Raw genomic sequence first — 12880 nt, forward strand, 5'->3', positions numbered from 1 at the left:
TGCTTTCACTTGTATTGAAGTAATTCAGGAGTAGCCCCTTTGAGTTCAATGGAGGGATGAGTAGCAGTTCTCAGATCTCTCTCTCTCTTGTAGATCATATTAGTGATCCATGGTAATCATAGTACCGAGACTTTCACCTCCAGGGTGCCAGCTCCAGTCTAACCCAGAGCAGTAGCAACCCAAAGATGTGACCTGTGTGAAATGTGTCAGTCTGATCTTCCTCTGCACCCGAGTCTGAGCAGTTCACCTGCCCTTAGGAGTTGACTGAGGGAAGGGAAGGGTCGCTCCTGAAGCTGGGATTTAGCCAAGGGGTGGTGGGGAAGGGAAGCCTCCTTTAACTTTTGGTGTCGGGGTGGGACAGGTTGCGTTATCCCACTCCTTAAACTGCAACTGTATGGAGAGGGCAACATGGGCCTGTTGCACTGGGAGCCATGTATCTCTGTTCACTCCCTTTCATATCCCTCCAGCCGTCTGTGACCCTCCATGCCAGAACAAGGGATCCTGCAGCCGACCCCAGCTCTGCATCTGCCGCTCGGGTTTCCAGGGCGCCCAATGTGAAGAGGTCGTTCCAGAACGAGTGTACCATCCTCCTGGCTCTGTGGCAGCCCTCCAGCCCCCAGCAGGCTCCCTTCCGAAGAGGGCTGGCAGTGCAGAGAGAGAAGGCTCACCCAGAGGGGCCCAGACACCTATCCTGCAGCAACCACTAGCTGGGTAAGTCGCCCCAGTTACCAACAGGAACCAGATTCCCTTGACAAATGAAAATTAACCCCAGGGTTTGTGCTGTGCTGGGCCAGGCTCCAAGCTCTCATCCCCAGGCCCAGCCAGTGCCCTAGGGAATAGTGCTCTGCTTTGCCATGCAGAAGATCTAGCTTCCATTCCAAGTCACAGGCTCTTCCTTAGGGCTATTAGAGCTGCAGAGTACTGGTGCAGGGGCAATTGCCCTGAATCCACTCTAAAACAGAACTAGGTTTGTCCCCATCACTATCTCCTGGTCCCTTGGAACATGTGCAACTGTGGGGAAGAGCCTGTGGTGGAGTGTTCACCCCACACTGGCCTAGGAAGGGTTAATGAGACTGAATAGGAGCCAGATAGGCCACCTAGTTCCTCTCAGGTGTGGCCTAAGTAGCCACAGACTGAGGAAGGAGCCCAGTGAGAAGGAACAGGCGGGGCTAGTATAAAGCCAGGAAATTGGCAGCAGAAAAAGGGCTGCAGTGAGGGAGCCTCCAGCCACTCTGGTTGTTAATGAGGGAGGGAAGGAAAGCCAGGGGGAGAGCAGAAACCTGGGGAGATTGAGGCCCTGAAAAAGGGTTATCCAGAAGGGTGGTGGAGTGAAAGCCTGAGGGAGGTGGAGTAGGAAAAGACTCAGGGAAGTGGTAGCAAGGTGGGACATTGCAAACCTTGGCTGCTGATTAGAGGGTCCCTGAGCTGGAAGCTGGGCCCAGGTTCCCCTACCAGCCACTGGGGAAGTGACACAGTCAGGACAGTGGATTTGCAGCCTGCCTGGGACTGTTCATCCTGTGGGACTTTAATACGCCCATAAGGGGAAAGCACAAGTGACCTGGCCAGATGGCCAAGCCATGAAGAGAGAGCACCCTGAGTCACAGAGAGAGAATGAGGTGGAAGGGTGCATGAGCGAGTGACAGAAGGGGGCGTCAGACCTGGAAGGAACTAATCTTCAGGGCAGCCAGAAGGAGGCGCTTTAGTGGTGAATGTATCCCAGGACAAAGCCTCCCCAAGTTTTAATAGTGTTGTCCTTTGTCCAGTTCAGTAGCATCTTTAATGGTCTCAGCCAGGAGGACTGGCTGATGGGTTTTTGTGTGTCCAAGCAACACCCCTAGGTAAGAATATTGGTTAGAGTTGTGCTATTATTATGTGCAGAGAAGAGCACAGGTACTTGGGATAGTATACAAATGTACACAGGTGTTTCCAAGGTGCCTATCATCATAGATCTTAGGAGCAAAGGGTTCGTGTAACTGTTACACATTTATATTACACTACTATATATAGTTCTTATATATAGTAGTGTAATCTAGTAGGTGCGTGGGTATCTGGTGCAGGATTGTTATGCTTAGGTAACTCTGCATCTTTTGTTTATTTGGTACTGTGCCTAAGAGAGACTAACCCCTTCTACATTGAGTACTGTGTGGTAGGAGCTCGAGGTGGTTGTTGTTTCTTTGTTTTTGTGTGTTAAAAGTAGCTCATTGGCTACAGCCCAGCTCCCTCTAAGCCAAGCTATAATCTGTCCCATATCTCGTATTTTGTAAGTCCCACTGTGTAGGCTTTTTCTCTTGTAAGCCTTAGGGTGGTGATACACTTCCCAGCTACTACTGGGAATATTCCAAAAAAAAGTATCTCTTTGTTGTTTTGTACATTTGCAGAGTGGGGGTATCTCCTAGAGTAACCTAGGTGGGGGTTTTGCAGGATCCATATCAATGTTCTTCTGGAACTGTTTATGGATGTCTGAGCAAAGTGCTTGGCTTTGTGTCCAGCTCCAGAAAGCATGCCTGCATCCTACCTGTGTCTTCTCCAGCGGGTGAGCTGGCTAAATTCATTTTGTTGGAGACTACTAGAACTGTGCTGTGTAGAAGCTATAAATGTGATGTCTGTGGGGTTTCTCTCTGTGATGGAGAAGAAGAGGTGATGACCCTTTTGGGGAGGCCTGCCCAGAAGCCATCTTCTCTGGCACCCTGAGATTCTGTTCCCTTTTCTCTTTGATGTGCTGTGATTTTCTGTTTCAGTGCTACTCAGAGCTATGTAGGGAATGGCAATTTGTCCTTTAGATCTGCCTACTTTCCTGAGTCTGTGCAGTTTATCATCAAAACTGGCAATAAACTGCTGCGTGCCTGCCCATTCTGGAGCATAGGGAAAGTCCGAGCTGGAGACATTTCTAAACATCTAATCTTGGAAGGCTGTATTTTGGGGTGAGTTCAAATTATTTAAAGCTTGAAATGTTAAGGGAATTGTTCATGAGTCAGTTGAAGACTGCGTTTTCCATCTATCCTACTGCCTGTGTGAAATAAGCACATGGATGAAGTGTGTCTGGTGAAAGTCGAATCCAGGCAAGACAGAGATGATGCTGTAAGGAAGAGGGAGGAACACTAGTTAGGCCCCTATCATCACCCATCGCAACAGAGGGTGTTCCTGTGCACAGGTCAGGACATGGCACAGCTGTAGTATCCTCCTGGATTCCTCCTCTCTGATCCTGGATACCCAGAATGCTTTCTTTCAACTGCAGCAAGGCAGAAGACTGACAGATATGGAACCCGCCACAGTGTTCCTTCCAGGTTGGATTACTCTGGCAGTGATACACAAGTCCTGACAAAACTCCAGTGGGAGTAGAGTGAAGGAGCCAGCTTACTGAGCCACAAGTACATCACCCCAGTGCTCCACTTGACATTATTATCCATTGAACTCTGAATCAAATCTTTGAACAGAGCTACCTGAGACATCACGTCTCCCTCGACGAGTAGGACCTTCCATGACAAGAACAATGGAGCTGTTCACATTGAATAAGACTTGTGAAAGCCGCAGACAAAGGTGGTTGTCAAACTGCCTTCTTGGAAGGAGTGGGATGATCAGGACCCTGGCGGCTTTCAGATCTGAATGCCAGACACATCTCCATGCATGGGTTTTCTCTCTTCAGTGAACCCCTTCTCTCTCCCCCCACCCCCAATCACTCATCACTCTGACTGGTACCTGCAGCTGGTTCTTCCTCCAGGGTGAGGCTCCCACCATTTCGCTGGGAGATTATTCCACCACCTAATGCATCTCCTTGTTAGGCAATATTAAATGGTACTGGTAGCAGTGTTCTGCCTACTGCAGGCTAGCTACAGCCAGGCATGTGGTCCTTGCATGTGCCATAGTCTGTACTGATGTTCAGACCTTGAACCTGGGGTCTTTCACAGAAGTCTAGTAAATGACTGATTTCAGGTGACTGTAAAGTTTGTTATGGTGATGCAGCTTCCCAAGGCTGTAAAACTGACTCTAATACTGTGTGGAACTTCCCAGGGTGGGCCTGTAACCCCAGAGAAGCTGAAACAAATAAATCAACTGTTGTTTATTTAGCAAAGACAAGTTCTGCTTGTAGGGTGTTGATCATCATCCCTCAGCAACTGGCTTGCCAGCACTCTTGGTTCAGAGAGAAGATACGGAAGAACATCTTAGGAGGGTTAGGAGCGAGGGGCCACTGCTGGTTCCATGTCATAGATATTGTGAGGTGGTCTGAGATTCAAAACAGACTGTCAGCCCCAAAACTTCCAGTACAAGCTTATTGATAAGGGGAGCTCAAGCAAGAGCAGGGGTTTGTAAACTTTGAAGTCCCATCCTTGCTACAGGAAATGCCAGAACACGAAACCAATCTTCAGACCGATTCTCACTGCAGGGTGTCCACTACTCCAAGATGGATTATTTGTATTTAGTAGTTGTATTACCGTAGTGCCTTGGAATCCCAGTCATGGACCAGGACCCCAGTGTGTTAGGTGCTGTACAAACACAGAACAGAAAGCTGATCCCTTCACCAAAGAGCTTGTGATCTAAAGAGGGATCTGGTAAGCTTTGGTTGCAAGGGTTTTTGAAGTAGTTCTTGACACCTAGGCAGTGAGCCTCTTCTAATGTTCAAAAACTATCTGCACCAAATATGCCCATTCTCACAGGAGGATGGACTGGTTTCAGACCGTTTTCTGACCTCTCCCGCCACTAGCTGTCTGGGTTGCTGCTGCACCAACATGCAGGCTGTCAATGTAGGTCTGTAAGGAAAGAATTTTCGGTTTCAATCTGGTGCTGCCTTGTTAGCAGTGTTCAGTGTGTTGTCTCCTCCTTTTGTGTGGTGAATCCTGCCCCTCTGCTGTGGCATACAGGAAGGGCTTTGCGAGGAGAGGTCTCTGCTTACAGGGTAGATTCCCTCACAGACCCCAGTAGGTGATTATAAATTCTGACTGGCTGTGTTACAGAGTTGAGTAGCGAGTGCCCTGCTATGTTTCTGGGCTGCACTGAGGGGGATTCCAGCTGTCATCCTAAAACAACTGGCTGGTGTTGAAATGAGGAGAGAAACCTCACTCACCACCAAGCCCATGGAGCTGGCGCTCGCAGCTTTTCCCACAGTCTCACTGCTGGTGCTGCCCGTTTCCTTTGCTGGTTACTTCAGCTTGACCTTGGATGTGCTTTAATTGTCTGCTCTGTACTGTTATCCTAGCCTCAGCTACTCTGCCATGGGAACGGCTCCGTCAAGGTTCCCTTCAGGACAAGCTTCAAATAGGTACAGAGCTTGATAAGGAGAGATGGCAAATTCCTTTTCACCAGGCCCTTTGGTGGAAGTTAGAGCCCAGTTGCCCCCAAGGGTGGTTCTAGACCTGTCTGAGATGAATGGTGCTGACTGCAATCTAACTATGGGGATTAGCCTCACTTGCACATTCGGTCTCAGGTTAATGAGCCTGGGGGAGTTGTTGGAGGAGGCCATGTAGCCACGGTCCTGACCCCCCAGTTTGTGTGGGCTCCTGTTTCTGTGGTTTACTGCAGTGACTGATGCTAACAGCTGTCCTGGCAAAGAGCAAGGATGGAGTGGTGGAAACACTGTTTTCTGGGGATGGAAACCTGCCCTTCAGCTGCCTGTCCTCATGGACAAGCTCCTAGTGAATGTGCCCAGACTGCTGGTCACCTCACACCTCAAGGTCCTAGCATGGAAAACAGGTGCAGTAATTTCTGGGGACCAGGCCTTAGCATGTGTCCCTATTGAGTGCTCCCTGAGAGAGGCTGGCAAACATGACCCCAACAGTTCTGAGAATATATTATTTATATGTATTAGCATAGACCCTAGGTGCCCTAGTTGTGGACCAGGATCCCACTGTGCTAGGTGCTGTACAAACACAGAACAAAAAGACAGCCTGCCCCAGAGAGCTCACACGCTAAATATAAGATGAGAAATGGATACAGACTGAGGAGGTAGAACACTGTCTCATTGTTTCCTTGTTGGTCAGCATGAGAGGCTGTGTACTCTCGCAGTTATACCCCCAGCCTCAGTAAGAGTTAACTGTCCTGAACTGAGGGGATTAGAAACCCTTTGACATGCAGAGAAAGGGTTTGGTAAGTCAGGTGTGTTCTGAGGTGGGGTTTCCATCAGTTACTGGCAACTGTTGGAGATGGGGTGCTGGACTAAATGGACCAATGGGTTGGCCTAATATGGTACTTCTCTGAGTGAGGTGAGGGTCCCAGGGAGATTGGGGTCCCAGTGATTGAGGGCAGTGGTATGTCAATGGAAATCCAAGGAGTGACTCCTGGTGATAGCCATCTGCAACCTAGATTGGAGCCTGATTAACGAGGTAAAGCTGGTCATGAGCTGGGCAAAGGCTCCAATGATGTCATGAAGGCTGAGCCCTTGTTCCCAAAAGCCCCCTGTTGTGAACTGGAGACAGCAATGCTCTCTAGGATAAAGGCTTTTCCCCTCTTCACTCTCACTGGCATCAAGTGTGTTTGGAGTTAAGTTGTAAAATCATCTCCTAACTCCCATCCCTGGGACAAAATTGTGTCCACATCAGGGGTAATCACATTTGCCCACATCTGCTGCAGAGGGGAAGTTGCATATTGGCCTCAACCTTGAGTGTCCTCCCTAGTGGAACCCATTCCTGCCCTGTCAGGACAATCTTCCACGTCTTTCACTGAATCCTTGGCTTCCCCACACTGCTTATTACTGTACTCCCTTCCCCTGGAGGCTAGGGGAGAGTCCATGCTCCATGTTTCTGCATGTCTGGTGTTCCCATACTTGAAGACACATGCTTCTGGGAGAAAGAGGTGGGTTTTGAATTCCTATGCTGTCTTCAGGATTGGTGGGACCAGAGCCTCCATTCCAAAATTCAGACTGGGAAAGAGTTGGCACTTTCCATGCCCCTTTATTACATGCCACATTTGGCAGAGGTTCAAAGCTGGTAGTGGGGGCTGGAGGCAGCCACAGGAAGCTCGTCCTGTGCAGCGTGAGAGCTGGGAGGCATGGGGGTGGCACTCTTTGGCATGGCGAGTGCTAGAGAGGAGTGTTCTGGGCTTGTCAGTGGCTGGGAAGTGTTGCCCTTCTAGCCTGGCCTAGCCGCAGATCCTCTGCTGGCGCCACATTAGCCTGAATCCCTGCCCAGAGAGAAAGGAGGCCCTGACAGTCCATCGGGCAGGCGGAGCTGCACCTTGGCCCAGAAGTCAAACTAAATGGAAACAGTTTAGTTTTCCTACGTTTGAAGTAAACAAACAGGAATCCTTTGGATAGGAAGGAGCTGCAGGGAATATAACCCCGGTCCCTTCCCCAGGAATGGCCTGCTGCCCTGCAACCACCTGCATGTTAATTCCAGGACAGTGTGTGAAGAGGAGGCCCCTGTTGCTGGGACCTCAGGAAGTTGCTTCTGTGGGAACGCAGTGCATAAATCTATATCCAGAATCTATCTGGTGGGCTCCTGCTGCCCAGATGACACATGTGCTGGACTGTGGCTGTACAGCAAGCAAGGAAGGGCTACTGGGACCTGCAGAGCAGTTTCCCAGCAGCCCAGGCCTGGGAAGAGGAAAGAGCTTTGTTTTAAGGTGCTTACACACTGTATGGATATCTTGCTGGCGCTGAACTGTGGAGACTAGAGAGCTGCCTCTGGGAGGACTTTGTTTCGACAAGGTGGTTGTTAGGAGCATGCTTGGTATTTCAGACTTAGAGGTGAGGAGAAGGACTTACAACACTCTCACTTCAGTTGCACCTCTTCTTGGCACTGCCTTCTCTGGAGCACTCACATGATGCCTGAGGAGAAAGAGTGAAGGTTCTGCCACTACCTGTGCTCTCTGTGTTGGGGTTAGGAATACCAGCTGCAGGGAGCAAAATTTGTGGTAGGATCTCAAATGAGGGGAGAAAGGCGAGGGCAGCTGGGTGGTTGGGGAATGTGTATTTTTCTCCCTCTAACAATTAATCAAAATAATCTGTGATTGTTAGGAAATTTTACCATAAGAACACAACAAAGAGATGGGTTCCAATTCTGAAGGCAAACAAAGGGCTAGAACACTTATTTGAAAAGAAAACTTAGATTAGGTAGAGGGGAGCTTGCAACAATCTTCAGATTTCTCATGAAAATTACAGACTGTGGCTCAAGGGCAGCCTGTAATAACCAGAAATTTAGAATCCCACATTGGTAAAAAGCATCAACTGGGCCAGTTCTCATTGAGGACTAGCAGATAAGATGGCTGTCAAGTTTTGAGACCTAGCTGGGTTTAGAAGATGCCATTCCAAGAGAAAATTAGACCTTCTGGAAAGGTAAAATCCTCATTTTTTCAAAGTAATGTTTCTAAAAACTTTTGTCCAGTTAACCGTGAATTTACATATTCAGGATTAGAATGGATGCTTTCTTACAACCTTAACTACGGTGTTGCCACTGCTGAGTGTCCATAACTATTTGTTAAATAATACAGCACACACAGTGCCAACTGGAATTTCTTATTTAGCCGTACAGATGGTGTACATATTGTACATGCCTCATGCTGTTCTGTTCACTCAAGGCTGTCACTCAGTTTAAGTTAATAAAAAATACTGTTTAGTAACACCAAACTAGCTTCTAAAAATGGGACCTTAACTTGGCCAAAAAGCCACTATACGCAAATGCTTTTCACGTGCATGTTCTACTGAAGGTTTCACGCTCTGCTGGGTTCAAAACCAAAGCAGGATATTCACAACACCACACATACCCTTGAATTTGATCCTCAATTTACTGGTGTAAGTCAAATGGGTCCAAGCCCCACTTTGTATCTGTGTGGCATGCTTACGCACAGGGCTTACACAATGCCAATGTAGCTACAGTGGACATTTCCTTAATGCAGACAGCCCCTTCCTTATTCACAACTTTCTAGGGCACTTTCCTTTGGCAACAATTGTCCCGAGGCAGCTAAGCATTTAAGTTTCTTGATCCAGAGCCATCTGCAAGGGGATATTTGAAACCTTGTTAAAACCATGAAACTAAAAAGCCAATGCCAGTCTAAATGGAATTATGTGAAAAAAGCAGTTCTACTTGGAGCAAAGAGAACTCTGAGTCTCAGATCTCAGCCCCTCTCCGGTTTTGACACAGTTGAAAGCCTTTGGCAAGCAGGCTGGGAATCCTATAGGAAAAACTAGAGCTGTCCAAGAGACGTTTAAAAATACTGTTTTAAAATCACATGGCATGTAGCCCCCATCTCGGCACTATAGACAATCACTTGGCTTTCTAACATTTTAAAGCTGTCAGTACTTGTGAATTAAACTAAACTGAATTAAGACCACTTTAATTCTGATTAACAGCATCCACACAGGGATTGAATGGGATTTAACTAATCCACTTCACATTCATGCCCTTTAATTAATTTGGATTAACTTTCCTGGATGTCCCTGTGTAGACAAGCCCTAATCCACTTTTTCATTCTCATTTTTCTAGCTGAAAGAAAAGCTGTCATATTGTCATACTAAGCATTTGTAAATAGCTGAGGGGAGTAACCACTGAGCACTAGGTTGCCCCTAGCCCTGGCAAGGGTGCATACTTATTGTCCAATTGCTAAGGGGCATTTACAACTCTTCCTTGTGGCTCTGAGCAGGGTTTGAAGGCATTGTGATGAAAACACCTGAGCCCTATCTACCCTGGAGCTAGCACTGCTGGAGCTGCACTGCAGGGAAATTACAGGCCCAACTTTTGCAAGCACAGATGCAATCCTAGTGCTTGGTTCAGCTCCCTTCACCCTGGGTGATGCTGTTCCCAGCCCTGTGCTCCCTGCTGGTCCTTAAGATAAATATTGAGGGCCCACCTGGCAGGGAAAGGAGCAAGTGCAACTTTGTGATGCGGGAATCCTCTCCTTGGAGAAACTACCCATTCCTTCAGCCAAAGGGCTATCAGGTAGAATGCAAACAGACACGGATGTGTTCTTGGCCCAAACTCTGGCTCTAATCCCCCCGCTAATGAGTGACTGGAAGGATGGAGCTGGTGTTGATAACAGAGCAGAATCCCCAGGAGGCTTGTTCCCAGAATCCCAGCAATGCCGAGACTTGGAAACCTGAGAAAAACATAGTGTGATTCCCCAGCACGGCAGTAATGGCCCATAAACTAAGGTTGGGGCAACAGCACATCAGGGGGAGTGCTGTAAAGAGGAAACCTAATTAAAGCAGAGCTCATGGATCCAAAGGCCAGGTTCCCTCTGAGCTTCAAACTGCAAATGAAACTCTATTGGGGAATGTCATTTTAAATTAAAACACCCAAAGTCCTCTTCAATCTGCAGCATTTTTAGGAAGATCAGGAGATTTCCCAGCATTTCTACTTTACTTTCCTAGATTCAGGGCAGAAGAGAAGCCACTCCCTCTCTCCCGCACTCTCCCCCCCCCCCCCCCAACATGTTTGTGGAGCAGCAGCCTCTCTCTGCCCCTCCTGCAGTTTGCAAATGGAGAGACCCTCTCGGGGATGTTACTTATTTCCCTGCCTCCCAAGGGTGTGTGTGGGTGTGAAGATGAATCGGCTGATCTGTTTGTTCAGTGCTTTGAAGCTGGGGAGCCCAATGGAGGGGATGGGTGTTGCTAGTGAACAAGATGCAAATGTGACTAAATGTGCTTGTTTTGTCTCTGTGTGACATGGAGATGAGTGACCCTCTCCCGTGAACCCAACAGGAGCATTTCCTCTGGTTAAGGCCTTGCCTATGCAGTATGTTTTCAACAGGGCGGGATTGGGTCCCCAGCCCACTGTCATCGGATCGCACTCTGGCAGCCGGGGTCTCTGGAATGGGATGGTCAGCCTGCTGTGTTTGTCTGCAGAAGGCCTGTGCGCATTGGGTTCATGCGGTCTTTGCTTCCGTCATGTCTTTGTACTCAATCTGTTTCCTTTCTCCAGTGCCTGCCAGGTTGGGCCCCTCTTGCATGCTGCACTGTGAAGTTTCTCATTAGGGCATGTGCTTGCTCAGAAGTGTAGTCAAGAGCCATGCCTACGCTTGGGGAGTTTAAAGTGCTGGCTTCACTAGGAGCCCACATTTGGCTTAGGCCTAGTGTTCTTTGTCCATCCAAGAGCTGCGCTGGCATTGTAGCATAAACCAAGGGTCACTCTTAGACCTGGTTTACACAGTTTTTGTACCAGAATAACGATTTCAGATGGGGTGATTTATTTTTATCAAAGTAGTTATATGGGCACAACCCCTTGTGTGGGCGCTGTTATATTGATATAAAGGTGCCTTATGCCAGTATAAATTATTCCCATTCCCCTGTGGGGATAGCTATACTGGTATAAAACACCTTTGTATCAGTATAACTGTGTCCACACTAGGCGGCTTAACTGCTTTAATTATGCCAGTGTAGCTAAAGCAGTACAGCTTGTGTGTGTAGACAAGCTCATAACATGCATGAAATGAAGCCAACTGGAGCAACTCATTATTAATGAATTCTGCAGCCTATGGGGACAGCAGGTTCCAGCATGCAATGCCCCATCTGTAACTGAACAGCCTGGCCTGGTGTCTCTACCAGCTCTGTACTGGAGCTGAGGATGGCTGAGGACTGTGTTGTGAACCCCATTGGCAGCATTTGGACTGCACTTTGCCTGTTGGGTCAAGCAGATTTCAGATGTCCTTGTGTTTTGTCTTCAGGGGGGGTCACAGTTCTGCCCATCCTGTGGATCAGCCCCAATATCCAGTAGAACCAGTTAGAAACAAAGGCAAATCCTTCCTCCTGGCAGTAACAGCTGTGTGCCATGTTCTTGAATCCCCTTCCTGTGCCACCTTCATGCCACGCAAGTGTTGCTCCCCTACTGAGGAAGCTGGGTTTCTGCTATGGGATCAGCTCCTTTGCTCACTAGTGGAGCAGCCAGCCAGAGAACAAAGGAAACTTAGTCAGAGGTTCTCTTTCTTCCTTTTCAGCCTGTGGGAGAAATATGTAGATTAGCAGGTTTTTGTTTGCGTGTTTATGTTTAGGCTTGACAGAATTTGATTTTTTTAAACATAATTTCAACAGATAATATCGATTTTTATTTCTATTTTTTTTCTATTTTATCTATTTAAATGTTCACAGTTGCAGAAAATTATGGGGTGGGGCTCAGACAACAGAGCAGGTCACTCAATAATTATTTAATGATGGTAGATATTGATTTCAAAAAGTAAAAGCTTTGTAACCATTAAAACAAAATATCAACATCACATGTCAAAATATACGAAGTAAATAGCCTTCCATCAAACCCAATACGTTCTCACACAGGATTTCTCTCACTTTGTCATGGGTCTGCAGCTGTGGGAGGGAGGCCATTTTATTTAGGGAGACATTTGTTGTTGCCTTTTTTGGTGCTTTTAGAGTGAGTGAGTGAGCTGGTGCCATTGTCAGCCACGGACAGGTCCCAGCAGGCATGGAACATAACGGTACAGCTATGCTGAGGTGTTTAATGTCTGTTTTGCTTCAGTCTTCACTAAAAAGGTTAATGGTGACCAGATACTAAATGCAATTAATATTAACAACAAGGGGAAAGGAATGCAAACCAAAATCAGGGAGGAACACATTAAAGACGATTTAGATAAGTTAGACGTATTCAAATCAGCAAGGCCTGATTAAATTCATATGAAGCTGTTTAAAGAACTAGCTGAAGCAATCTCGAAACCATTAGCAACTATCTCTTAGGGTTACCATACATCCTCTTTTTCCCGGACATGTCCGGCTTTTCGGCACTCAAACCCCCGTCCGGGGGGAATTGCCAAAAAGCCGAACATGTCCGGGAAAATGGCGGCTCTGCTCCTCCCCTGACTCTTCGGCTCTGTTTAAGAGCCGAGCTGCCCGAGCGCTATGGGCTTCAGGCAGCCCCCTTGCCTCCGGACCCCAGCCGCCGGCCGGGCACTTCCCCTCCCGGGCTCCGGCGGCGCAGGGTCTGGAGGCATGGGGGCTGCCCGAAGCTGGTAG

The 12880-nt window shown here is 47.9% G+C and overlaps 1 protein-coding gene across 3 annotated transcripts in view; it reads left to right on the forward strand.

Annotated features, from left to right (window-relative positions):
* LTBP2 (latent transforming growth factor beta binding protein 2) overlaps positions 1 to 12880 on the forward strand; it is a 116931-nt gene that overhangs the window by 21813 nt on the left and 82238 nt on the right. For all 3 annotated transcript variants that reach the window (XM_034768529.1, XM_034768531.1, XM_034768530.1), the window contains exon 3: positions 468 to 711. In XM_034768529.1, the coding sequence (XP_034624420.1) occupies positions 468 to 711 (244 nt within the window). The remainder of the gene's footprint in view (positions 1 to 467; positions 712 to 12880) is intronic.

The sequence above is a fragment of the Trachemys scripta genome, chromosome 4 (assembly GCF_013100865.1).
Source record: "Trachemys scripta elegans isolate TJP31775 chromosome 4, CAS_Tse_1.0, whole genome shotgun sequence".
NCBI classification, from domain to species: Eukaryota; Metazoa; Chordata; order Testudines; family Emydidae; genus Trachemys; species Trachemys scripta.